The sequence below is a fragment of the Choloepus didactylus genome, chromosome 3, assembly GCF_015220235.1.
Source record: "Choloepus didactylus isolate mChoDid1 chromosome 3, mChoDid1.pri, whole genome shotgun sequence".
Taxonomy (NCBI): domain Eukaryota; kingdom Metazoa; phylum Chordata; class Mammalia; order Pilosa; family Megalonychidae; genus Choloepus; species Choloepus didactylus.
In genome coordinates this window covers 1,866,475-1,892,660 of record NC_051309.1, presented here as the reverse complement: position 1 = coordinate 1,892,660, position 26,186 = coordinate 1,866,475, and the positions used below count along the sequence as shown (strand labels likewise).

At 56.9% G+C, this 26,186-nt stretch overlaps 2 protein-coding genes across 5 annotated transcripts; one reads left to right on the top strand and one right to left on the bottom strand.

Moving 5' to 3' along the window:
• Nucleotides 1-20,268, bottom strand: TACC3 (transforming acidic coiled-coil containing protein 3). Of its 3 annotated transcripts, none has more exons than XM_037829229.1 (16): nt 19,782-20,268; nt 17,206-17,368; nt 16,945-17,087; nt 12,304-13,290; nt 11,686-11,761; nt 11,361-11,484; nt 4,672-4,724; nt 4,165-4,268; nt 3,174-3,261; nt 2,932-3,036; nt 2,079-2,155; nt 1,949-1,992; nt 1,005-1,165; nt 529-635; nt 325-445; nt 1-244 (listed from the first exon to the last, which is right to left on the bottom strand). In XM_037829229.1, the coding sequence occupies exons 2-16, from the start codon at nt 17,365-17,367 to the stop codon at nt 179-181; spliced, it is 2,418 nt and encodes an 805-aa protein (XP_037685157.1). In that variant the 5' UTR covers nt 17,368; nt 19,782-20,268; the 3' UTR covers nt 1-178. The 3 variants fall into 3 exon arrangements, with proteins under 3 accessions (XP_037685157.1, XP_037685158.1, XP_037685156.1); XM_037829230.1 differs by lacking the exon at nt 19,782-20,268 and having other exon boundaries at nt 12,304-12,458; nt 12,588-13,290; nt 17,206-18,650; XM_037829228.1 differs by lacking the exon at nt 19,782-20,268 and having other exon boundaries at nt 17,206-18,649.
• TMEM129 (transmembrane protein 129, E3 ubiquitin ligase) lies at nt 17,398-26,186 on the top strand. 2 transcript variants are annotated; one of them, XM_037829232.1, is made up of 4 exons: nt 17,398-17,506; nt 23,673-24,147; nt 24,611-24,770; nt 24,844-26,186. In XM_037829232.1, exons 1-4 carry the CDS (start codon nt 17,449-17,451, stop codon nt 25,090-25,092), a joined length of 942 nt encoding a protein of 313 aa, XP_037685160.1. In that variant the 5' UTR covers nt 17,398-17,448; the 3' UTR covers nt 25,093-26,186. The 2 variants fall into 2 exon arrangements, with proteins under 2 accessions (XP_037685160.1, XP_037685159.1); XM_037829231.1 differs by lacking the exon at nt 17,398-17,506 and adding an exon at nt 20,338-20,802.

Sequence of the window (26,186 nt, the reverse complement as noted above, 5' to 3'; positions counted from 1 at the left end):
TTCAGAGCTTAAACTTAAGGGAAACTTTATTTAGTCTTTTTAAAAGCAATCTAGTTTAAAAGAAGTAGAGATTAGGAGAGAAAGTTGGTTAGGAGAGAACGTATAGGAGACAGGTTCACAGACAGTCACACAGACGGGCAGGCAGGGGACAGAAGGCCACTGGCTGGTGGCTTCCAGATCAGATCTTTTTCATCTTTGAAATCAGGTCATCACAGATCCTGGTGAGCTCGTCGATTTCTTTAGCCTGAGGAGAAGAGGGGAATGGCTGGGTTGCTGCAGAGGGCCAAGCCCCCTCTTCCCGCTGCACCCCTCGAGGCACCCCACCTTCTGCTCCACGGTCCTCTCTAGCGAGTGGCTGCGCATCTGCTCCTTGCGCAGGCTAGCCTGCAGGGCCAGCGCCTCCGACTGAGACTTGCTGCGGAACTGAGCCATCTCTTCATTGGCCCTAGAGAGCAGGGGTGGCTGAGCCTGGCGCCGAGACCCTCCCTCCCGGTGACCGCTGCTGGGCCGAGGGGCCACCCCACTCACAGCTGGAGCTTCTCTTCCGCGTGGGCCTTCAGAGCCTGGTAGCGCTGGCCTTCCTGCTCGATTCGCAGGATGTAGTCCTCCGCGCACTTCTTCAGCGCCTCTTCATTCTTCCAAGAAGAAGCAGAAGACAGCTGTTAGCAGCAGCTATTCAGGGTGACAACTTCCAGCTTTGGTTTTGGAGGAACAGCTTTGGGAACCCCAGGATCAAGGGCCGGACCTGCAGACCCTCAAGGCTCAAAGCAGCAGCATGGCCCAAAGGGTACCACACCTAGGGGTGGCACTGCCCGGCTATCTCCGTGAGGAGTCATGGCTGTGCGCCCCCGAAGCCATCCGTGCACCCCCTGTGCCTGGGTGACCCCCTTGCTGACCAGGACAGGAAGTCCCTGAGATTGGGGCAGCCTTGGGGTACTCTCGGGCCACGTCCGCTGTCCTCGGGCAGGCTGGGGACTGGCCAGGCACGGCACCCCAGCACGAACCTTGCGGTAGCCTTCGAGCGCCTCCCTCTGCTTCTCAAACCGCTTGAAGAGGTCAGAGAAAGACTTTTCCAGGGAGTTCAAGTCCGCAGTAAGTTGACTGATTTTTTTCAGAGCCTTCTGGAGTTCAGCTTTGTCAAGCTCCTTCTGTTTCCGAGCATCCTCTTGAGAAAAGAGGCAAGTGCTCAAAGTTAGGGGGGCCGCCTGTGAGCGTGGAGGCGATGCGGGGCTGCTGGGAAGGGAGACGGCTGTCGAGGCCGGTGAGGCCGGTGACCCGCCCGCTCCAGGGAGAGCCCGGGCAGGTCCTTGTCCACCGTCACCTCCCGGGACAGAGCCTTGGTGCCCCAGGAGGTCAGGGTGCTGAGAGGACGGGCCTGCTCGCCTGCAGCTGGGCCCCTGGACTAGGCAGCCCATGTGGGGCTCATGACCAGGCCAGAGCTCAGTCCACGGCAAGCACCCAGAGGACCTGGGCCCAGGTGTGTGGGGAGTCCTGGCAGGCCTGTCCCCAGCCACCTGGGGGAGCAGGACGCGGTCAGGTGGGACCTGCAATGCTAGTTCCCCTGGCAGGGAACCACCTGCTCCCCATCAGGGCCCAGATACCAGCTCAGGGTCCGGCCAGTTTTGGGGCCAAGTGTTTGCTGAATGTCTGCCTGCCCCCCGACTTCCTGGCGTGTGGCTGATCGGCTTTTCCCATACTCATCTTGGATGCCCCAGGACAGCAGGGGGCAGGGGAGGTGCTGTGTGTGTGGGGAGTGTGCGACTGGGGTGTGTGTGTATGGGGGGGGAGTGTGCGTGGGGGGGGAGTGTGCGTGTGTGTGGGGGGACTGCGTGCACGTTTTGGGGGAAGTGCATGTGTGCATGGGGGAAGGGTGAGTACGTGGGGGAGTGTGCACGTGGGGGAGAGTGTGAGTGTGGGATGCTGGCAGGGGCCTTTTCCGTGCACGTACCCACTGTCTGGTGTGCGACCCTTTCAAACTCGTCCATGATCTTCCTGCAGGGGAGAGCAGAGGAGGCCGTGACCAATGTGCCGCAGCGCGGAGCCGGACACACAGGGCACGGGGCGCGGGCTGGACTTACCCCAGCACCTGGTTCTTCTCGTGGAGCTCCTCACACCTGCTCCTCAGCTGCTGGCTCTCCACCTGTGAGGCTCTCACCTGTGAGTCAGGAGAGGCGCCCGCAGGTGCTCAGCCTGGGTGGATGGTTAGCTGGGGCTTTGGAGAGCCCAAGCTCATGGCCACGCGGCCACACACCACACTGACCACAGCCACAACCTGGTCCAGCCCCTCTGAGGAAACCAGGGTGGGTTCCTGGCTAGTCAGGGCCCCATGAGAGCCCAGGGCTGGCCTGGGAGGCCTGGGAGTCTTGTCTCCCAAAGTCCAACGTGTCCCACACAAAGCAGTCACTAGGATGGCAGGAAGTGGAATGCATGTTGCTGTCCGAACTTAGCAAACAGTAGAAACGGGATGCCGCTCATTTAGAAAAGAACGGGGTCTCACACTGGCCGCCCTCCCCCCCCAAGTGGGGTCGAAAGCCGAGTGGGCCCTGCAGGTGGGTGGGGTCTGCATGCCCTGCTGGGCCTTGGGCCTGCTGTCCCCAGTGAGCAGAGCCCTGGCTTACAGCACACCCGTCCCTCCCCAGGGGCCCTGGCACAGGGCAGGCCGGGGCACAAGGGGACGAGCTGCTGCTGAGGCAGGCAGGGCAGGGCAGGCAGTCTTGCATCTGCACCACCCTTGACGACGCTGTGCGGCATGCCCAGGCCGGGGGGATCTGCCCAGCACATCTCATACCTGCTGCTAGTGGCCAGCCCCAGCCCTCCAGGAGCCCCAGCCACTGGGCCGCGGGGAGAGACCAGTCGGGTTGGGGTTCGGCCACAGGCACTTGCCCTCTGCAACCACGACGCTCCCCAGGGAGGGGCCCCGAGCACACTCACCGCGACGTCCAGGTCCTTCTGTGTGTACTGCAGCATGTCCACAATGGGCATGCTGGGCAGGGACAGGCCCCCGGGTCCCAGGACGCACGGGTCAAGGCCTGGCACCTGAAGGGTGGCAGCCGGCTGAGCAGCTGCCCACCCAGCCCTGCCCACCGCCCCCACCTCGCCCCCACCCCCTGCGGACTCAGGGAAACGAGCCTGCCTGGAGGACAAGCACATGACGCTTGGGGAGGGGCACTCACAGGGACATCCAGGGCTCCCAGCAAGTCCACCTCTTCCAGCCTGGCAAGGGGTAGTCCTGCTGAGGGGGGCTCACCCGCCTCCGGAACGCTGCGGAGACCGACAGGGGAGCTGTCACCTCAGACCCTCCTCCGTGCTCACAGGGTGATGAGCACAGATGTGGCCGGGTCTCACCAAGTTCTTTGGTTTGTCAACTGGGAACCGACAGAACAACGTTCCCAGAAGACGCAGACGCCCCAGGCCCCACATGCCGGCTTTCCCATCCCGGGGGCCCCTGCACTCAGCCTGCTGCTCGATCTAACTTGCTCGGGGTCTCTCACCATTCAGTTTAATTTTTATGGTTAAATTTAGCGTTATTTTTCCTCTGGGCTTGTTCGTCTCAAAATGACCTCACTGTGCCTTCTGTCCAGGGCAGGGACAGCAGCCCTTCTTGGCAAAGGGACTGGCACATCTGTCCCCACCGCTCGACCGTGGCGACACAGGGCGTGAAGCCTCCTTGGAGGACACGCGGGAGCGGCCGCATGTGTGCAGTGGAGCTTTACTCACGACGCAGGCGGCCGCCGGCCCTGCCCAGCACCGTGCGCCGACTCGCCATGGAGCACCCACTCTGTGTCTTCACGGCCCGGGCCCTCCCTCCACAGTGAAAGTGAGTTACTGCAGGTAGCTCCCGGGAAGGAGTGTGTCAGAAACAAAGCGCTGGAATTCCCCTCCTGGATCGCTGTTGGTAACAAATCTCCGCACCTGTGTCACGAGGCCAGCCGAGACCCGGCTCTCTCACCCTATGGAATGTCCTTGTCTGAACCCTTATAAGGCAGCCCCTGGCACCCCCCGCTTGGCAGAGAGCTAATTTCCATCTTTCCCAGCCTGCTGCCGTGGAACGATCATCCGTCCATAAGTCCTAATTAAACGCATGTCTAACCTGTGCCTGGCCTGTCCTCTGGGCTCGGGAAGGCGAGCCCACGCCAAGCGCTCCTGGGTGGGACGGGGACTCACCTGCGTGTCTTGGCCACCGTGGGAACCACCCGGCATGGGCTGTCCCTCAGGAGGGGGTCGAACTTGAGGTACAAGGACTGTTTCCTCAGTGCAGACTCCTGGAACTGTGGGAAGGACAGGCCCCTAAGCTGGGCTGCTCTCCCACTGCTCGCTGGACAAGCGGGGCCCCGAGGATATGCAGGGGCCCGCCTCTGTCTCGGGTCTCCCCAAACCACAGGGGATGCCTCCCAGGCGCGCCCATTTCCCAACAGCAGAGGGTTAAGTTTCCTCTTTGGGGTGCATGTCCTTGCTAGGACTCTGCTGGGGGGGTGGTCTTGGAGAGACTCAGACATCACCAGGCGCAAGGCTCAGCCCAGCAGGCCCCCACCCAAGCGTTCTAACTAAACAAACGGCACGTGTCATCAGGGAATCTGAATGCCGAGTGGCTGCTGGACGTTACAGACCGGCTTTCCCTAGGCAGGTGCTGGTGGGGCGGGGCGGTGATTTCTCGAGACCATGGGCACTTACCGAGGAGGTGCCAAACTGCTCCAGGTAGTCCACCTCGGCACCCGAGCCTAGAACTGAGGGGGGAGAGTCACCACACTGCCCGCCTGGGGCCTTGATGCAGCGGGGATGGAGTGGCTGGCCCACTCCCAGCATTTCCTAAACTGCCGAGAGGCAGGAAGTGCCCGTTCTTTGGAGACAGACGGAGAGGCTCGCTGCCCAGGCAACACCCCCCAGGCCCAGTGCACAGTGCCCTGACCTCAGCTGACCCGAGGGACACTATCACAAAAGTGAAAAAACAGCCCATAGGATAGGAGAAAATATTTACAGATCAGGTACCTGATAGGAGACCTGTGTCTAGAACCTGTGGAGAACTCTTACAGCTCAGTGGTAAAAAAGACAGGTAACAAAAAATGGGCAAAAGACTCGAACATTCATTCCTCCAAAAAATATACACAAATGGCCAGTATGCACATGCAGAGGCACGGCCTCACTGGCCACCAGGGAGACACAAACCCAAACCATAGTGAGGGTCACCCGCAGTGCAGACCGTCACTCGGCTGTACAACGAACGAAGCGCTGGCACGCGCTACAACACGGATGAAGCCTGAAGACATCCTGAGGACTGAAATAAGCCGGATGCCAAAGGACACATGTTGCATGATCTGACTTAGATGGAATATCTACAACAGGCAAATCCATGGAGACAGAAAGCAGGAGTTACCAGGGGTAGCAGGAGGGGGAGTGGGCAGTTACTGTCAAGTGAGGATGAATATTGGTTTGGATTGATGAAACCACAGTGAATGTTACACAGTATTGTAAATGTACTTAATATCAAAGATCTGTCCACTTAAAATGTTTTTTTGTCATATATATTTTACAAGAAAAAATAAGTTATAAAAAAGGAATGAATCACTCATATGTGCTCTAACAAACATATCACCCACCCCCAACTCCTGCAAGTAAAAGAAAACGACAACAAGCTCCTACTTCACGCCTAGCAGGGGGCTGGACTCACAAAGCCCCGTACCCAGCGCTGGCAAGGGCGAGGGGCATCGGAGCCTGTGGGCACTGCCGGTGGGACGGCAATATGGTACAGCCGCTGCAGGAGACAGTCTGGCAGCTCCTTGAATAGTTAAACAGAGTCACCCACGAACCAGTGGTTCCACAGAGGAATGAGAACATACGTCCACACAAAAACGTTGCACAAATGTTTACAGCAGCATCAGTCATGATAGCCAAGAGGTGGATAGAACCCAAATGCCATCGACAGACGAATGGACAAGCAAATGGCAGCCTGTCTACACAAAGGAATATGATTCAGCCATAAAAAGGAATGGCACTGGGGGAGGTGAGGCAAGATGGCTGCATAGGGAGTTGTGGAATTTAGTTAGTCCCCTAGAGCAACTAGTAAATAGCCATGAGCAACCAGAAAATAGTCTGGAACAACTGACTGGGGGATAGCGTGACTGCACAACGTTGCACCCCAGCCTGGAATGGGTGGAACGGCCGAGATCGGAGCACAGAACTAAGGAAAGCTCCCAAATTGCGGCGCTGGTGCCCCTGCCCCACAGACACAGCGGGCTGAGCCGAAACACTTTCCTCTGGAAAAACAAGCTGGGTGAGGGCAAGTAATTCAACCAAGGTCCAATTATGGTTTAAATTAACAACTCGGCACAACTGAATACAAGCTACAAGCACAGATCCACCTGGAGCAAGCAGGAAAGGAAACTGTGGTCCCTCCCGGCAGAGAGGAGGTGGGGCTGGTGGGAAAAAAAAATACATAAATGAATAAAAACAGAGAGGCCTTTGGAGATGGCTGAACTCAGAATACTGGAAGAGGCCGTGTCCAAAGAAAAGGGACACAGAGAACCGGGCACCAATGTTGGCTGACTGGCGAAACTGGGGGTCTGGGGACTGGCTCTGAAAAGGGGCTTCTGCTCTTTTTTGTTTTTCTTTCTCTCATTCTAAGCAGCCCATTGGAGAAAGCCTCAGGCATTTTCAATTGTCAGCACCGACCCAGGTAAGGGTGGAGTTAACAGAGCCAGAGAGACAAAGGAGGAGTTCAAGTGGAGAAGATAACTCCACTGGGGGTGTATCTTCCCTAAGAACATGGGGGTGGGACCAGCCCAAGTGGCTGCCTTCTCTCAGAGAACTCAGACCCCAGGGCCTGGGGGAAAACAAACAAATCAGAAACAACTTAAGCTTGGCTCCTGACACCCTTGGCCCTGGCCAGGACAGGGTCCACTGTGAATTAAAGGGACCCCACCTCTTTACACCAGTGGGGAGCTGTGGGCTGACATGTGCCACCTACTGGGTAGATGGGGAAAGCACAGAGTCTAGCGACCTCAGAGGAAAGTCTGACAACCTGCTGGGTCCCACCCTCAGGGAAACCTGACACTGAATACAGCCTCCTCCTCAGACTTGAGCCCGTCTGGTCTGGGAAAATCTGATTGGTGTAATCAAGGAAACCAGGTGCCTAGATAACTAAAAATCATGAGTCACACTAGGAAAAACGAAGCTATGGCCCAGTCAAAGAAACAAACTTACACTTCAAATGAGATACAGGAATTGAAACAACTAATAATTAAACAAATCTTCTAAATCAATCCAAAAATCAAATCAATGAGTTAAGGGAAGATATGACAAAAGAGATGAAGACATCGGGCAAACATAAGGAAGAAACCGAAAGTGTGAAAAAACAATTCGCAGAACTTATGGGAATGAAAGGCACAACAGAAGGGATGAAAAACAAAATGGTGACATACAATGGGAGATCTGAAGAGGCAGAAGAAAAGATTAATGAACTGGAGGACAGGACATCTGAAATCCTACACACAAAAGAACAGACGAGGAAAAGAATGGAAAAATATGAGCAGCGTTGCAGGGAACTGAATGACAACATGAAGCACATGAATATATGTGTCACCAGTGTCCCAGAAGGAGAAGAGAAGGGAAAAGGGGCAGAAAAAATAGCAGAGGAAATAATCACTGAAAACTTCCCATCTCTTATGAAAGACATAAAATTACAGATCCAAGAAGAGCAGCATACCCCAAACAGAATAGTTTACAGCATACCCCAAACAGATAGACTCATGCCAAGACACTTAATAATCAGATTATCAAACGTCAAAGAGAAAATTCTGAAAGCAGCAAGAGAAAAGCAATCCATCACATAAAAGGGAAGCCTGATAACACTATGTGTGGGATTTCTCAGTAGAAACCATGGAGGCGAGAAGGCAATGGTATGACATATTTAATATATTGAAGGAGAAAACTGCCAACCAAGAATTCTATATCTGGCAAAACTGTCCTTCAGAAATGAGGGAGAGTTTAAAATATTTTAAGACAAACAGATACACTGAGAGAGCTTGTGAACAAGATATCTGCTCTATAGGAAATACTAAAGGGAGCACTACAGGCAGATAGGAAAAGACAGGAGAGAGAGGTTTGGAACACAGTATCGGGTGATGGTAGCACAATAATGTAAGTGCCCTGAACAAAGATGACTGTAAGTACGGATGAGAGAGGAAGGTTAGGGGCATGTAGGACACCAGAAGGAAAGACAGAAGATAAAGACTGGGACTGTATAACTTAGTGAAACCTAGAGTGGTCAATGGTTGTGAGTAAATGTATAAATATATTTTTACATGAGCGAGAACAAATGAACATCAACTTTGCAAGGTGTTAAAAATGGGGTGGTATTAGGGAAAACATATGATCAATGCAAACTAGAGTCTATAGTTAACATTAATATTGTAATATGCTTCCATTAATTGTAACAAAGGCAATATACCAAAGCTAAATGTCTGTAAGAGGGGGATAAGGGAGGGGTATGGGATTCTTGGCATTGTTGTCATCTGACTTTTTTATTGTACTTTAATTTTATTGTTTCCTTTTTAGTTATTTTTTTTAACTTTTTTTTTTTTGCATCTTCGTCTTTTTTTTTGTGGCAGAAATGGAAATGTCTTTATATAGATAGTGTTGGTGAATGCATAACTATGTGATTATATAGGGAACCAATGATTGTTTACTTGGGATGAAATGTATGGTGTGTGAATAAAACTGTCTAAAAAATAACCAAAGGGATACAAGTGCTGGAGAAAATGTGGAGAAAGGGATGTACCTAATTACTGTTGGTGGGGAAGTAGAATGGTGCAGCCCATCTGGAGGGCAGTGTGGTGGTTCCACAGGAAGCTAAGCATGGGGTTTCCATACGGTCCAGCAACCCTGTTATTGGGCATATATTTGGAAGAACTGAAAAGAGGGACACAAATGGACATTTGCACAGTGGGGTTTATGGTGTCAGTATTCACAATTTGCAGTGGATTGAGGTGGCCTAAGGGTACACTGACTGATGAGTGGAATGGCGAACTGTGGTGTATACATAGAAAGGAATATTGAGCTGCTACGAGGAGGAGTGAAGTTATGAGATGAATGGACACTGAGGAGAGTATGTTGAGTGAAATAAACCAGAAATGAAAAGAAAAACAATACCTTACTAATATGGACTAATTATAATGTGTAAACGCTGAGAACTGAGTCTGAGAGCACAGGTTATCAGGGGAAGGCTTATTGTAAAGGTTCCTAGATTATAAGCTCTCACAGCAGTTACATCTATTTCTGAGTTGTAATGGTTATTTCTAAACTCTGAGATGCTGAGCTGTTTGTGTATAATCTCGTCAGTCCCTGGAACTTTGGGTATCTGTGTGAAACCTGAGACTAAGAGCTAGAGTCCCGTGGCTATGAATGTCAGCATTACCCCATACAGCAAATGTTAAAGAGTCTTTTTCAGAGATCAGACTTCAGTTTGAGATATGAACAAAATGGACTGGTTATGACTAAGGTAAATTAGACTAAAGGGTAAAGGATGACATTGATGGTGTTTTTAAAACTTCAACTTCTGTGTGAGACCAAAGGAAGAGATGTTTATTGTGTGCAAAATCTATGTTTTTTGTAACACACTATATGATTTAACTTGTATGGTCAGTTTGGTCAAACAACATAATTACATGGAATGTTGAACAGGGGGTGAAATCTGGTTGGTTTGTACAGGTTAGCATGAAGCCCTGATACATCCCAGAGTCATCTGGACAGAGAATAAAGATGTATTTGCAAAGCCCCCTTGAGGGACTGGGGGAAAATGTGGAAATATTAAATTTCCCCACCTGGGAAATTAATGATATTCTCACAAGCATTGGGGGCTACCAATTTAGAAGGCTGAGACCTTGACCTTGGGGTTTGCCCTTATGAAGCTTGTTACTACAAAGGAGAGGCTAAGCCTACTTAAAATTGTGCCTATGAGTCACCCCCAAAGAACCTCTTTTGTTGCTCAGATGTGCGCTCTCTCTCTAAGCCAACTCTGTAGGTAAACTCACTGCCCTCCCCGCTATGTGGGACATGACTCCCAGAGGTGTAAATCTCCCTAGCAACGTAGGACACGTCTCCCAGGGATGGCCCTGGCCCTGGCTCTGGCATCATGGGATTGAGAAAACCTTCTTGGACCAAAAGGAGGAAGGGAAATGAAACAAAATAAAGTCTCAGTGGCTGAGATATCTCAAATAGAGTCAAGAGGTCACTCTGGAGGGCATTCTTACGAGGTATATAGATATCCCTTTTAAGTTTTTAGTATATTAGAATAGCTAGAAGGAAATACCTGAAACTGTTGAACCGCAGGGCAGTAGCCTTTATATACAAGATGATTGTATAACTATATAGCTTACACTGTGTAACCGTGTGATTGTGAAAACCTTGTGGTTCTTTCTCCCTTTATCCAGTGTAGGGACAGATGAGTAGAAAAATGAGGATGAAAAGTAAATGAATAACAGGGAGGGATGTGGGGTATGGGATGTTTTGGGTGTTCTTTTTCACTTTAACTTTTATTCTTTTTTGTGTGTGGTAATGAAAATGTTCAAAAATTGATTGTGGTGATGAATGCACAACTACATAATGGTACTGTGAACAACTGATTGTACACCATGGATGACTGTTTGGTATGTGAATATATCTCAATAAAATTGAATTAAAAAAAAAAAAGGAACGCAGCTCCCCAGCACGGGAGAAGCTGGTCATGTTAAGTATGTCGGTAACCAAGTAGCACATGTATTACACGATTCCATTTACAAGAAATGTCCAGAAAAGGCAAATCTTTCAGAAAGTAGAATGCTGGTTGCTCAGGGCCAGGGGGGAGTGGTGGCAGCAGGGCTAAAGGGTGAATGTGTGGTATGGCATGTGAATTGTATCTCAATAGAGCTGTTAAAAAAAAAAAAAAAAAAAAAAAAAGACCTCCCAGGTCAGCAAAACAAACAAGAAAACCAATCAAACCCCACCCCTAGGGTGACCCGTTCCTCTGACGGCCCCAGGGCTGGTCAGGCAGCCGCACCGGCTCGCTGGGAGGGCAGGTAAGGTGGCACTGTGACCAGGAGGCAGCCCGGGCTTTGTCACCCATTTGTATTTTGTCTGGGGGCAACCCTGTCGGCATCGTTAGCCTATGTGTCTAAGCGAGTCTATAGTTCCAACTTCTAGAAGTCCTTTCCATTAAGAGGTATTAGCTCTGTTTTATGGGAAACGCCGATCATCTGGTGAACCACAGTCCTCACATGCTCCTATAAAGTTGCAAAATGTAACCACTGCAGCGAAGACCAGAGAACAACCCGGAACTGGCTTCAGGGAAGCAAAGCTCAGAATAAATGCGCACCTCCAGGTCCACGTACCTTCTGTGGGGTCCCTGAAAGTCTCCATGGCTGGGTCAGAGGTTGGCCCCTGCATAGGGGGCTGGGCCAGCGGCTGGGTGGGCGAGGCTGCCGGCTCATTGCTCATGAGACCTGCTGTCCCCTCCTGAAAGGAAGGCTGGAGGTCATCTCGAGAGCAGAGCTTAAGAGTTTGGGGAGTGGTGGCTGCCGGTTGAGGTGAACGAGAGGGCAGCTCAGGACCAGCCCACTTGTCAAGGGCGAGTTGCTAATGGCCCCCTCTCCCCAGGCCCCACCAGCTCCTGCTGCTTTTCTATGTGACATGCACACAGGGCCACTCCCAGCATACCTTGCCTGCAGCCTGTGGGGTCTCGTCTGCCATCTGGAACTCAGGTGTGTCATCGGCTGGGGCTGGAACCACCTGCCTGAAGAGACAGTTACAGCACCTGCTCCCCGCGGCCCCTGCTCCCTGCCCATGGTGTACTGGTCCCAGGACCCTCGGCCCCGCGCAGAACCATCCTCTCAGGGTCCCTTGTGGGGGCTGAGGACAACTCCCACCATGCCCAGTGGCCAGACAGCCCCAAGACCGGCCGTGCAGGCCACCTGGGCCCACAGGTGTACAGACAGCACAGCTGTGTGGCCAGCGGGGACCTGGCTACTGGGACTCCAGGGCTGTTTCTCTCCTGTAGACCTTTCTAGGCTGCCCAGATCTACTATGAGGAATGTTCTGGAAAAACACTCGATTACAAGTGAAAGCCAAGAAGGCAAGGGCCTGGCCAGGCCCCTCTGGGTGGGGGTGGCCATGCACTCACGCTCTGTGATCCTTCGGGTGCACGCTATTTCACACTCAATATAAGGTTTCAGAGCTAACTTGAGACCCCGTCCCTCCTGGAACCAGGACTCTGTGCACTCTGAGGTAGAGCCCCTCTCGGTGGAGCCTGTGGAACCATCAGCCCTGGGCACTTACTGACTTGGGGCTGTGTCCCCCGTGGCTGCAGGCCCAGCACCCAGCTGCTTGGTGGTGGGAAGGGGCTGGGCCTCCCCGCCAGCACACTGGGAGCCCCTGTTGAACGGACTGAAGTTTGGGTCATCCAGCTTGTCCCAGTCCAGGTTGTAGGATCCCTGGGGAACAGAAACAGGGTGCTCGCCTTCCTCTCCCGCCTTCCTGGGGGACTTCTCCTGCCTCGTCTCTGGCCTTAGGGCGGGGGGCTTGGTGCTGGGCCTCTTTCCCAGCCCCCGTGGTGGAGGCACCTTTCTGCCAGCAGGGTGGTCAGAGAAGCCGATCTCCAGCCTCACAAGCTCGCTCTGCGAGGAAGCAGCTGCCTGCCCCGTGCCCTCTTCCTGCTGGGCACCGGAGCTGGGGCTAGGGGGAAGTATGTGCGGAGGCTGGGCAGCACCTGTGGGCACAGGAGTGCCAGGGGCCTCGGTGTCACCCGCTGTGCTGGCCAGTGGCCTCTGCTCCTCCTCCCGGGGGGTGCATGTGTCCTCGGGACAGGCTGGGGCCTCGTTGGACAGGTCTGCAGGGAGCGTCTCCCCTTGTAGCCCCCCAGGAGGCAAAATGGCCTCAGCTGAGGAGACCCAGCAGTCCAAGCTCCCCTCGGCGGCCCCGGGAGGCTTCTCTGTGCCTTCGAGGGATCCTGTTCCGGCCCCATCTTCCAGGTTTTCGGAGGTGCATGTAATACTTTTATCTAAGGAGTAACAACAAGTGATTTCATCCAAGGTTTTCTCAGGGCTGCCAGACACTCGACCTGGAGACGTTGCTAGGTCTTCAAGGCCTTCGAGGACACAGGACGAGCCCGCAGAGGCCCGGTCACTGAGAGGTGCCAAGCTGGAGTCCTGGGAGCCTCCGGTGCCTGCTGGTTCCGTGGCCTCTGAGGGAGGGACTGCATCGGTCTTGGCCTGCTGCTGGGCCCTGTTGTTAGTTCCGGCATCCACGTCCTTGGTTAACTGTTGGCTTTTGAGAAAGAGACTTAGTTAATACTAAGGAACTTGTTAGCTTTCTAGGCAGACTTTAGCTAAAGGCACAAAAAAAAAAAAAAAAAAAGAGAGAAGAATGTTCAAGCAACCCTTTCCACAAGTATCCCAATGTTAACGCTGTGAACGTCTAGGGACATGCAGAGTTGAGGGAGAGCAGGGATGTGACCAAGCTCGCAGCCTGCTTAAAGTTTCTGCAGTGACCCATTTCTCCTTTAAACTGGGGTCCACCAGACGCAGAGGGTGTGCAGAAGGACACGGGCCAGCTAGTCTCCAGGTGGGTGGGGCTAATGCTAAGGACACCACCACTGGGGCACGACCCCACTGCCCAATGTCCGCTGACAGCTGAAGCCTGGGTGGGCAGGGCGGGGATGGGGGCGCTGCCCACAGCCTGGACATGGAGCTCATCCCCCCAGGGGCTGCTCTGTGCTGCTCACCCGGACGTGGGTGGGGGCTGCGGGGCCCTCAACGCACCGGGCTGGAGAGGGGGCCCAAGGGCTGAGTGACCCCAAGGGCTGCATGACCCTAGTGCAGGAGGGTGCCAGCTGCCGAGTGCGAGGCTCAGAAAAAAGGTGGCAAAACATCTCCGGGAATGCAGGTGAAGGGCCAGGCCTGGCGTACCCTGCTCCACCCCACTCCGAAGCCACCCTCTTGGCCCTACCTGAGGTGGTGTGTCCAGCCCGGCCGTCCTCACTGGCTGCCTAGCACAGAGCATGAGGCTGCTCGTTGGGCCCATCCCCCCTGGGCCGTGAGCCTGTGGGAGCCTCCCACCTGGACCCATGCCAGCCCAGGCCCTGGCTCAGCCAGCCCCAAAAGGTGGATCAGGGCCAGGACATGGCACCATCACACGTAGGGACGCCTGTGCCCGAGCCAAGGCCACAGGCAAGGAGGAGCTCACGGTGAGACGGTGCGCCCCACCTGACCCCCACTGCCCGCCCTGCCATGGCCCTGGGCACCTCAAGCCACACCTACAGGACTGAGGCAGTGTCTCAGCTGGCGAGATGCCTTTCCTCTGGAGAGTTGTTTTGAAAGAACAATATTTAATTCACTCTAGTCTCATTCAGTTGAATTTCAAAAGTAAAGTACATCCAAATTCAATGCAATCTCTATCAAAATTCCAGCAGCGCTTTTTTGTGGAAATGGAAAAGCTGATCCTCAAATTCATATGGAATTGCAAGAGCCCCCGAAGCGCCAAAATAATCTTGAAACAGAAGAACAAAGTTGGAGGACTCACACTTACTGATTTCAAAACTTACCAAGAGCTACAGTAATTAAAACAGTCTGGTACTGGCCCAAGGACAGATGAGGGCAACGGAACAGAGCTGAGAGTCCCGAGGTAAAGCCACACGTCTAGGGCCACCTGGTTTTTGACAAGGGAGCCAAGTCTTCGGTGGGGAAAGAACAGTCTCTTCAAAAGACGGCGCTGGGACAACTGGGAACCCACAAGCAAAAGAACGAATGCGGACTCCTACTTCTCACCGTGTAAAAATCAACTCAAAATAGACAATGACCTAAACATCAGAGCTAATACTCTAAAACTCCTACAAGGAAACAGAACAACCTCTTCAGGACCTTGTATCAGGCAATGGCTTTTTAGGTTTTACACCAAAAGCACAAGCAACGAGTGAAAAAAATAGGAGTGAAAAAAATAGATGAGACTTCATCAAAATCAAAACTTTCTTTACAAAGGACATTAGCAAAAAGTGAAGACCACCTAGAGAATGGGAGAAAATACTTGGAAACCATTTATCTGATAAGGACTTAATATCCAGAATATATACAGAAATATGACTCCACACAAAAAGACAACCCAATTAAAAAATGGACCAAGAATTTGAATAGACATTTCTCCAAAGACGATACTCAAATGATCAGTAAATAAATGAAAAGGAACTCAACTTCATTAGCCATTAGAGAAACACAAATTAAATCTATGAGATACTGCTTCACACCCACTAGGATGGCTATTATTAAAAACCTGGAAGTAATGAGTGTTGGCGAGCATGTGGGGAAAGTGGAATCTTTATACATTGCTGTTGGGAATGTAAAATGGTGCAGCCACTGAGGAAAAGTCTGGAGGTTCCTTGGAAAGTTAAACGTAGAACCACCATTTGACCCGCAATTCCACTCCTAGGTGTCTACCCAAAGAACTGAAAATGGGGACTTGGACAGATCAATAGTAAACCAATGTTCATCGGGGCATTATTCACAACAGCCAAAATGTGGAAGCAACCCAAGTGTCCGCTGATGAATGGATAACCAAAATGTGGCACACCTATGCCATGGGATGTTATTCCGCTGTAAAAATAAGGGGAGTGCTGGCACATGCTACCACATGGATGAACCGTGAAGACATCAGGTTGAGTGAAATAAGTCAGACACAAAAAGACAAATACTGTATGATTCCTCTTATATGAAATACTTATAACCAAATCCATAGAGACAGAAAACAGAACAGTAGTCACCAAGGGTGGCAGGAGGGGGGATGGGGGGTTATTGCTAAACGAGTGTGAGCTTTGGTTTTGGATGGTGAAAATCAGTCTGGAAATAGATGGTGATTACAGCCACACAGTAGTGTCAGTGTACTCAAAGCCAAAGAATTGTCAAATTAAAATGGTTAAAATGATCTTTATGCTATATTTAACTTGCCATAATTAAAAAACAAAACAAAACAAAAACAACAGTGTGAAAACAAAGCTGAAAAGTAACACAGGAACATGGGCAGGAGACCCTTCCGGGGCAGGGCCGGGCCGGGGCTCTGACCCTTTCCTTTGCAACATTTTATTAAGTGAAGAGTACCTTCTCTAAACGCACTTCTGTTCTTTCAAACTTTTTGTACATCCGAAACCTTGTTTAACAGATAAAGCCAATTTTAAACAGTCAAATCAGTAGAAGTCAGAACAAAAAAGAGCCCGAGAGCCCTGCTCTTGGGAGCCCCTGGCCGTCTGGGGGTGGTCGGGGGCTTCTACTTCTTTGTGCTTTTACCAAGGCGGGGAGACGCCACCTTTGGCTGGGATCTAACAGTGGGAGGGGCCTGCTGCTCCAGTGGGGAGTGTTTTCTGCTGCTAGCACTGCACCCTGCGGGGTCCCGTGAGGTTCTGTGAGGTGGGAATGGGGCAAGGTGGGTGAGCCCGGGCTCCACCCATTTCAGACTCCCTGATAGGGGACGGCACGTCTTCCGGGCTCCTGCCTGGTCGCAGCCTCCCTCCAGGGCTGGGGCAAGGGCAGGCCCACACTTGGCTTGTGCTCCTGCCTGCCTGCCAAGGGCATGCCCGTGGTCTGCCGCCCCCCTCTGGTGGCCTGGGGCAGGGGCGACCTGTGCACTTCCGATGGTGTGGACCGTCAGGAGGCCCATCCCATCTAGCCCCCAGCACCCCCTCCAGCCGGCATCCCTTGAAGACTTGAGGGTTCAGGTGACTTCTTCTTCTGTCACCAGCCTAGACTTTCCAGGAAAAGACAGGAGTGGCCTTCGCTTCGTCGTCGGCCATCAGCCAGTGACCACTGCTGGGCCCAAGCATGGACCAACCGCCTGAGCCCTGGCCAGGCTGCAGAGATACCCCACGGGCGGCCGGGCCTCTCCTGCCAGCCTGTCGACGGCGCTGGGGCCACAGCACACGATAGCACCAACACTTACTGATCTCTCTCTGTGCAGCCGTGATCAGAGTCTGCCAACCCAACAGTCTCGTCCAGAGCAAAAGGAGCCTCTAGCTTACCAGTCATTCTAGGGCTTAAAATCCTGTGCGTCTGCGGATTGCGCAGAGGCGTCTGAAAGGTTACCTATGGGGGAGCAAGAAGGAGAGCATGCCTGTTAGGTGATTCTCGGCTGTCAGCAGGACTCGGTGGCAGCAGCGTGCTGGGGGCACAAGCCACGTTCTGCAGGGACAGGCAGACTCACCTTCATGGCTCTGGCTATGCTCTTGGGGGGCACATTTTCTTTCTGCGACAGACGAAGAACAGAAGACCTTCTGGTTAGTTCTGGTGGTGAAAACAGGAAGTCGCGACTTTCAGTGGCTTTGTCACCAGTGACGTTTTCATCATTTAAGATCTGCAGACTCATTCTGGAAAAGCACACCATGTCCGTGTCAGTGTGGAAGCAACAAGACCGGCGCAGTGCATCCAGACAGGGGTGCGACACAGGATGTCCCCTTTCTGCGCCAAGTATGGCTGCCTGCCTGGGACCCAGCCTCACGTCCTTGGTGAGTGGGGCAGGAGGAGCATTCACAGGTCCCCATCCTGCCTCAGGAGACCCTGACTCCCCATGAACCAAGGGCCTGAAGGGCCTTCAACCCAAGAGGATGAGAAAGGAAAACCAGATACCTGAAATGACCTGGGATCCAGGGCTGTTATGTTGGGTAACAAGTTAAAAGACCAAGTACTGGCCTAGAAGAAAATACAGAGCCAAGGCTGCCTCAGTCTCCCCACAGCCCCAACTCAGAGGGTCAAGAGCCAGGGAGCAGCTGAGGCTGTCAGGTATGGGGGGTTGTGCCTTAGCTCAGGGGCCAGAGCCCAGGTGCCGAGTCAGCAGAGAAGAGAAATGCTTGACAGTGGGCCATGGTTTGCTCTCCCCCTGCCCTCGCTGGAAAGGGGGCCTGGCTGAGGGCGAGCAGAGGGGCCAGAGGCCCAGGAGGAAAAAGGTGAGAGGTGCCTGGTGGGTTGCTGAGGAGCCTCTGTTATGGGGCCTGGAAGCTAGAAACCCACCCCAGGGGCCTCAAGTTGGTTCCAGCAAGTTCCAGAATGGGCCCTCTGCCACATCCCAGGCCCTCAGTGTTCCTAAGCCAGGTGCTATTAGAGCTGAGCGTGGCAGCGCAGAGTGGAGTCAGAGAAAGGCCTGATGGGGCGGCCACCTGCCCAAGGTGGCACTGCAGGGACCAGGGGGAACTGCATTCTGAGGGAGAGCAGGAAGGCCAGGTGGCCTGGAAGGGGATGCGGTCAGAGGACAACAGGCAGGTCATGCGGGACCTTAAGAGGGCAGGGGGCGGGGCAATGTCACCACCAGCTTTTAGAAGTCTCTTCTGCTTCGTGGAGGAGGGACTACGAGGGGGCATAGGAAACCACAGGGAGTGCAGTAGTCCAGAAGAGGCTGGATCCAGGCTTGGCCAGTGGCTCTACGTGGACACACAGGAGTTAAGGACAACTCTCAGGGTCTGGTATGAGCAGCTGGCCGAGAGGGAGCTGAACTGCCGTGGGACCCACAAGTCTAAGGTGTGAGGACAGCATTTGGCTTTCACCCTGACCCAGTGAGGTGAAACCGCTCTAATCTAGCAAAGTGGCTACTGCAGCTGACCTGGTGAGCACCAGGGGCCCGGCCCAGGTGGCAGCCGTTAGGGGTGGGGTTGGAGTCCAGGCTTGTGTGTTCACTGGGGAAGGAGGCCCCGAGGCAGCAAGCAGATGGTTCCAGCCTGCAGACGCGCATCTGCTCTGGGATCACCAGCCTACGGAATGGGGCCGTAGGCTGCACTGAGGGGCCCGGGTGCGTGGAGGTCTGGAAGGGGGATGCACAAAGGAAGCAGAGAGGGGCCGCTGGGGCACAGCTGTTTCCACATGGTGGGTCTCAGGAGACAGGTGAAGAAAGCGTTTCGGAGAAGAAAGACTGAGCCAGCACCGGCCAGGCAGGACAAGGGCCGAGACCCAGGCGGGAAGTGCCAACAAGCCCTCTGTCGGCGACACTGGTGTGAGTGTGTCACTGAAACAGTGCTGAAACAGTGGCAGCAAAAGCATGATTGGAGCAGGCCAGGGTGATCAAGAGTTAGAGACAGTGAAGACTACCGAGTCCGGAGAAGTTTTGCTGAGAAGGGGAGCAGAGAAGCAGCAATTAGCGGGAAGGAGATGAAAGACAGAGCGCGTTTTGCTCCGCAGGTGAAGGTAGGAGGTCGTGTTGATGAGCTGAGGCAAAGGGTCCAGGAGAGAGGCTGCTGCCCGCAGGGGAGGTGAATGCACCACGAGGGCCTCCAGGGAGCGGCGAACCGGCCAGGGCTCCGGAGGGGAAGGCCGACCTCAGCTGGAGGCTCCCCGGGACCACAGACCCGAGGCAGGGAGGCGGCGGCCGCGGGGCTGGGGCAGGTCCCTTCCACCGCTGCTGCTTCCTTGAGAGCCAAGAGGTGGGTGGGGCTGAGCCAGGCGGGGGCGGCGCGGGGAGAGGGGAGAGCGGTCCGGGAGGGCCCGGCCCGGGGAGAGGAGAGCAGGGCTGAGGGAGGCTGCGGCCGCCCGTTCCACGCCCGCCGTCGGCTCGCGCCCGGGCCCGCGGGGCCTAACGCCCTCAGAGCGCGCAGGCGGCGGGGCCTGCTGGGTGCGGACGCCAGCCTCGGGCGCGGGGTCGGTCCGGCTGGCTGGGCCCGGGGGGAGGCGGGAGCGGCAGGGGCGCGGGGCCCATGAGGGCGGAGGCCGGGTCTAGCCGAGGGGCGGCGACCACCGCGAGCCCGGCCCCCTGGCCCCCCACCGCGCGGGAACCGGGCCGCAGACGCGGCCGCTTACCTGCCCGCCGGGCTTCGGGCCCGCCCCGCCGCCGGGAGGAGAGGGAGGACACGGAGGAGCCGCCGCCACCGAGAGACGCCCAGTCCCGCCGCCGCGTCCGCCCGCGGCCCTCAGATTCAAATACCGACGGTTGGCTCCGCGCAGCCAATCAGCGCGCCGCGGGGTGGGCCACCACAGGGCAGCCAGCAGCCAATGGAAGGCCGCGCCGCACCGGCCCCGCCCCTCGCGCAGACGCATTCCGCTTCCGGGGGGTGGGGCATGCCGGGGTCATGAGTTGGGTGTGGCCGGGCGCCCGCGGACTCCGGCCTGGACGAGACTGGGCTGCGCGGCGTGCATGATGCGTGCCCGGGCCTGGGACCCGCTCGTTCGGGCTTTAGTTTCCTCGGCTGTAAAATGGGTCCAGTTGCAGCGTCTCTTCCAGGGCGGGTCGTAAGGAGCGGCCACACCCTTGCAGAGACCGTCCTAGCGGCCTGCACCTTGTGGCTGGTTACGGGGATTGCGTTTCCCAGAGGGCCCCGCGGCCGGGACTCCGTCTCCCAGAGGGCACCGCGGCCGGGACTCCGTCTCCCAGAACGTCCCGCGGCAGGGACTCCGTCTCCCAGAGGGCCCCGCGGCCGGGACTCCGTCTCCCAGAACGTCCCGCGGCAGGGACTCCGTCTCCCAGAGGGCCCCGCGGCCGGGACTCCGTCTCCCAGAACGTCCCGCGGCCGGCCTCTGGCGGCCACGTCCGACTCACCGGGGCCGGGGCCGGGGCCGGGGCCGGGGCGTCTGGGCCTCTTCCCCCGCCGGGGTCGGCGGCTTCCCGTCGGCGGCGCGATGGACAGCCCCGAGGTCACCTTCACCCTGGCCTACCTGGTCTTCGCCGTGTGCTTCGTGTTCACGCCCAACGAGTTCCACTCGGCCGGGCTCACCGTGCAGAACCTGCTGTCGGGCTGGCTGGGCAGCGAGGACGCCGCCTTCGTGCCTTACCACCTGCGCCGCACGGCCGCCACGCTGCTGTGCCACTCGCTGCTGCCGCTCGGTGAGGCGGGCCGGGGGCCCCGCCCGAGACCCCCAGCCGTGCCTCCCAGACCCGGGCCCGAGACCCCCAGCCGTGTTCGCCCCAGACCCGGGCCTGAGACCCCCAGCCGTCCCCGCCGCAGACCCGGGCCCAAGACCCCCAGCCGTCCCGCCCTAGACCGTGGCCGCGGACCCCCAGCCGTGCCCACGTAGACCCCGGCCCGAGACCCCCAGCTGTCCCTGTCCCAGACCTGGGCCCTCCTCGAGACTGCCCATTCATCTTCACTTCTAGACCATTGACACCTGCCCCAGACCCAGGCCATGCCTGATAAACTCATCAGTCCCCACCCAAGACCACTTCCCTGCCCATATCCCATCTTCACTCAGACCCCTGTTGCCACTGAGATCCCCTCCAAAACACCCATTCCCCTCCGAAGACCCCAACCCAGACCTCATCGCACTCTAAATCCCATCCCCATCTAAAACATCCTATCCCTGCTTGAGACCCATCCCCACTGAGATTCCTGCCTCTGCCCCAGACCCCATCCCCATTGAGACCCCCTGTTGCCACCAAGACACTTTGTGCCCATCCAGGACCACAGACCCCAATCCCACCCAGATCTCCTGACCTGCCTGGCTGCTGTGTAACTAGCCGCTGGGACTGCCCTTGGGCGGGGAGCCACCCAGCAGGCTCTAGTCTCGGCCATCGTCCAGCAGGCACCTCAGGCTGCTGCATCCTTCCAGGTTGGGATGCTGCTCACCGGTGGGCCCTCTAGGGGTGCTCTGCCGTACCCCACAACCCCCCAGGGGCTAGCGGACCAGTGTTTGGTGGGTTCCCACATCTTGATTGGTTCTGGGCTCGGGGTCAGCCCTGCTTTCCCTGCACCCTGTAGTGGCCCACGGTGCCCTGCCATGTGTCAGGTCGGTCTGTGTGGTGTGGGGAGGTCACAGGCTGGGGGCTCTGCCTGCCCGAGACAGCTGGCTCCCTGTGCGCCGAGCACATCCTGGGGGTAGGGTCAGGGGTGTGTACCCGAGCTTCACCAGGGTGGTTTGTTTTCCTCTCAGGCGAGGGAACCTGGAGGGCAGCATGAGGCCTGGAGTCTTGGAGCCTTGGTGCCTTCAGCTCTCCTGGCTGCTTGTCGGGGCGTCTATGTGCTGGGGGAAGAGGGCCCAGGAGTCTACTGTGCAAAAGGCCCTGGGAAAGGAGGGGAAGCAGGGCCAGGCAGGACAGTGTTGTGCCAGGTGGCGTGCCCTGGTTGGCACCCCAGCAGAGCCCGCGCTGGGAGAGGTGGCTGGGCTCCCCGAGGAGCCAGGCTGTCACTGGCTTCAGTCCTTGTGGCAGGGGGAGCAGCTTGGGTCTGCCCAGGCAGGGGTCTTCCCAGAGAGCCAGAGGAGGCATCTGGGGAGCTGCACAGCTTGCAGGCGGCAGAAGCCCCCAGCTGTGCCTGGGGAGAGGATGCTTTGGCCCAACCCGGTACAGACCGTGAACTGCCACTGTGGCTTGGGGTCCCACGTGGCTGTGGCAGTCTGTTATGAGATGAGAGGCAGTTCTTAGGAGAAGGGCATGTGGAGCTTCTAAAAGCCCATGGTACTAGAAGGTAGTTGACTGAATTCACCAAAAGAGGCTGGGTTGGAGAGCTTGCTGGAGGAGGTAGGGTTGTTTGTGGCCTTGGAAGATGGGTACAGGGAGAGCAGGTAGAGAGGGGGACTGGGAGAGTCCTGGTCCTGGACCAGAAACCCCAGTGTCACCAGGGGTGGGGGGTGGATGGCACTGGGCAGTGATCCAGTGGCAAGCCAGGCTTCTGGGAGGCTGCTCCGCCAGCCGGTGAGAGGCTGGACCTGAGTGGGGGTGGGCATGCTGGGGTGCCAGGCAGGGGGCCTCCGGGAGCAGGGCACAGAGAGGGAGGCAGCTGGGAGAGCGTGTGAGCTGGGGGGCCATGCTCCCTTGGCCTGAGCTCCACATGCCAGATCCTGGGGTGCCCACAGCGCTGCCCCCCCTCAGCCTGCTTCCTGGGGGCCCTGGGGTGTAGACCCCTGAGAGGTCTTGCCCTGGGGGATTGAGGTTGGGTTTCTGCTCCCGGGAGCTAAGGGTCCCTGCAGCTTTCTGCAGCCCGTCGTAGCCCCGCTCTCCCTACACCCTCACCACTCTGGGGGGGGTTGGGCTGCCCCCAGACTCAAGGCACGGGGGAGAAGCTGGAGCTGGGAGTTGGGTTTTTGTTTTCTTTTTCCCTTCCTTTTAACCTTGGAAAGCTTTCAAAGTTGATATTTTCTTAGCTGTTGCTACAGAAATTATTCTAAAAGGTAGTAAGGTAGAACAAGTGTTTACTGTCATGTTTAACAGACACAGACCTGCTCCTGCAGCTCCTCAGTGTCCCTGTCACTCGGTTCATTGTGCAGTTGACCCTGTGTGGCCAACAGGGGCCCCTGGGGCTGGGCCTGTGCCCTTGCATCCTGCCCCCATCCTCAGGCCACGCCCTTGCTCTCTCAGACCCTCCCTGGGCCCTCAGTGCCCCAGCTCTGGGCCTGGCCCTGGCTCCCCTTGTCCTCAGCGGGATGGGACTGAGAGCAGGACAGGGGCCTGGGGTGGCTGCCCGAGCCCTGCCCGCCCCCAGCAAGGCCCGCGGCCGTCGCCTCTGGGTGGGAGGTGGAGCCAGGGAGTTGCATTTCTCCTTGCTTTTCTGGATTTATTTCATTTCCTTTGTGCTCCTGTACTACTTATGTGAGTCTGAAGTAAGTTAAAGGAGCACTCTCCTGACTGATTGTGCCAGGGCTGTGGGTAAGGGCTGAATGGGGCCGCCACGGAGGAGAGAGGTGGGCTGGACATGGATGCTGCAGGGAGGTGGGCAGGGCCGGGCCAGCCCTGTGCCCGCTGACGCCCGTCTCGCCCTCCAGGCTACTACGTGGGCATGTGCTTTGCGGCTTCAGAGGAGTGGCTCTCCGCCCCCGGCCGGGCACCAGAGGCCCGCAGTCTCTTCCTCCTGCTGGCATTGGCCTTGCCTGCTGCGGCCTGCGCCCTCATCTGCCACTGGGCCCGAGACCGCTGGGCCCGCCACCCGCTGGCCCGCACCCTGGCACTGTATGCGCTCCCGCAGTCGGGCTGGCAGGCTGTTGCTGCCTCCATCAACACCGAGTTTCGGCGCATCGACAAGTTTGCCACTGGGGCCGCGGGCGCCCGCGTGGTTGTGACGGACACCTGGGTGATGAAGGTGACCACCTACCGTGTCCATGTGGCTCAGCAGCAGGACGTGCACCTGACCGTGACCGGGTCGCGGCAGCATGAGCTCTCACCGGACTCCAGCCTGCCTGTGCAGTTCCTCACGATCCGTGTGGCCAGCGCCCACCCCTACGTGAAGGCCTTTGACATTCGGTAAAGCCACGGGGGGCCAGGGGCCGGGCTGGGGGACACGGCGGGAGGCATGGGGTGCTGGCTACTGGGCAGGGACACCAGGTGTCAGAACTGAGAACAGAAACCAGCTGGACCAGGACCCGGTGCTGCCCTGGTGTCTGCCCCCAGCCCCCACCCCCCTCGCCCCCCAGGCACTTGCGGTCCCCGGACGGGCAGCCTTTCCTTCTCAGGCAAGTGCACAGCTACACGGGACAGCAGCCATGGCCTTGCAGCTTCCGTCCTATTTGGGGCGCAGCTGGCTGGCTGCTGCTCTGGCCCCGCTTGGGGTCATGCCGTGGGCTCGGGGAGCCTGCTGAACCCCAGGTGCCAGGCTGGCCTCCTTCCCCCTCCTGACCTCACAGCCCCCGGCCTGGTGCCGGCCTTAGCCTCTCCCTGCCCCTGCCCAGCATGGCCCCTGGCCCAGCAGGCCCCGCGTCTTATGCAGGCTGAACTCCACGGAGTACGGGGAGCTGTGTGAGAAGCTGCACGCGCCCATCCGCAGCGCGGCTGATGTCGTCATCCGCCAGAGCCTGGGCGACCTGTTCCTGGAGACGTTTGCATCCCTGGTGGAGGTCAACCCGGCCTACACTGTCCCCAGCAGCCAGGTGGGGAGTGGGCGGTGTGTTTGGGGGTGGTGGGGTGGGCTGGGGCTCCCTGACCTCCACCCCCTGTGCCCAGGAGCTGGAGGCGTGCATCGGCTGCATGCAGGCCCGCGCCAACGTGAAGCTGGTGAAGACCTGCCAGGAGGCAGGCGTGGGCGAGTGCCAGCAGTGCTACTGCCGGCCCATGTGGTGCCTGACCTGCCTGGGCAAGTGGTTCGCCAGCCGCCAGGACCAGCAGCGCCCCGAGACCTGGCTGGCCAGCCGCGTGCCCTGCCCCACCTGCCGCGCCCGCTTCTGCATCCTGGATGTGTGCGCCGTGCGCTGAGCGGGCCTTGAGAGGCACCTCGGGTCAGCCCTGCCCATTCCAGAGCCTCCCAGAACCTCCCTATGACCTTGGTGCTGGCTGAGGGTGGTGCTGTGGGAGGGCCCCCCAACTTGGGCTGGCCGCAAAGGGCCCCTCTCAGCACACAGGTCCTCTCTCTGCCCCTAAAGCCTGTGGGGTCCACAGTGCCTCCTCACACCTCTCTCCCTTTTCTCCCGGCAGGGGCAGGTGCCTGTCCCTGAGGTGTCTCCCAGGAGACCGGGCTCTGATCCAGACAGTGCTCACCTGGGCCCCTGTCCTAACACAGGGACACACCTGCCCTACTGCTGGCTGGGGCGGCATGGGCTGTGGAGGCTGCCGGGAGGTTTCTCGGGCTGGGAGAGCTCTTGGGATGGGGGGAGGACACTGGCCCATTCCCCTCGGGGGGCTGCGTGAGGGGCTGACTGTTCTCGGCCCCATTCCCTTGGCCTTGCTTGGGCTGCCCTGCCTTCTGGAGGGCACTCACTGTCCTTGGTGCCTTTTGCTGTCCCCTGGGCCCAGAAGCCTTTCAACTAAGCTGTGGCTCCATGGGGACACTCGTGGCTCTCCTGTTTGGGGAACGAACCTATGGAGTGTTCTCTGTAACACAGCACCGGGCCGACCACAGCCTTCGGGGTCCGTGCAGATGGGCCTGTGCTCTACGGTCAGGACCCCAGCGTGTGTCCACCCAGTTCCCTGTGGCGCAGGTGGGGAGTGGACCAGGCTGGCCAAGGGGAGCCCGCCCCTGCTGTAGAGCCCTCCCCTTGTGGCCCCACAACCCCAACCTTGGGGCATTTCAAGCCAGGGTGATGGACCTGCCAGGCCTGGCCCCCACCTGACACCCCAGGGCCAGGGACCCCACTCTGGACCCCTGAGGGTGCTCTCCAGGCAAAGGCGGTTGGACAGGAGCAGCCAGGAGCCGGGTGCACTCTGGCTTCCCTGCTGCTCTAGGCGCTGCTGAGGCCAGAGGGGGCAGCTCCAGATTACTTTTACTACAAAAGAAAGCTACTTAGTTTCATAAAGATAAATCAGTTGTAGCTAAATGATGCAGTGTCTAATTAAATATGAGTCTGAAATTA

Coding starts and splice junctions, on each gene's coding strand:
- TACC3 (XM_037829228.1), bottom strand. CDS start 17,385: ATGGTGTGCTTTTCCAGAATGAGTCTGCAGATCTTAAATGATGAAAAC. Junction 3,037..3,173: donor TGGGAGCCCTGGATGTCCCT/GTGAGTGCCCCT, acceptor GCCACCCTTCAG/GTGCCAGGCCTTGACCCGTG. Junction 636..1,004: donor CGCTCGAAGGCTACCGCAAG/GTTCGTGCTGGG, acceptor TCTTCTTGGAAG/AATGAAGAGGCGCTGAAGAA.
- TMEM129 (XM_037829231.1), top strand. CDS start 20,598: ATGGACAGCCCCGAGGTCACCTTCACCCTGGCCTACCTGGTCTTCGCC. Junction 20,803..23,672: donor CCACTCGCTGCTGCCGCTCG/GTGAGGCGGGCC, acceptor CTCGCCCTCCAG/GCTACTACGTGGGCATGTGC. Junction 24,771..24,843: donor ACACTGTCCCCAGCAGCCAG/GTGGGGAGTGGG, acceptor CCCTGTGCCCAG/GAGCTGGAGGCGTGCATCGG.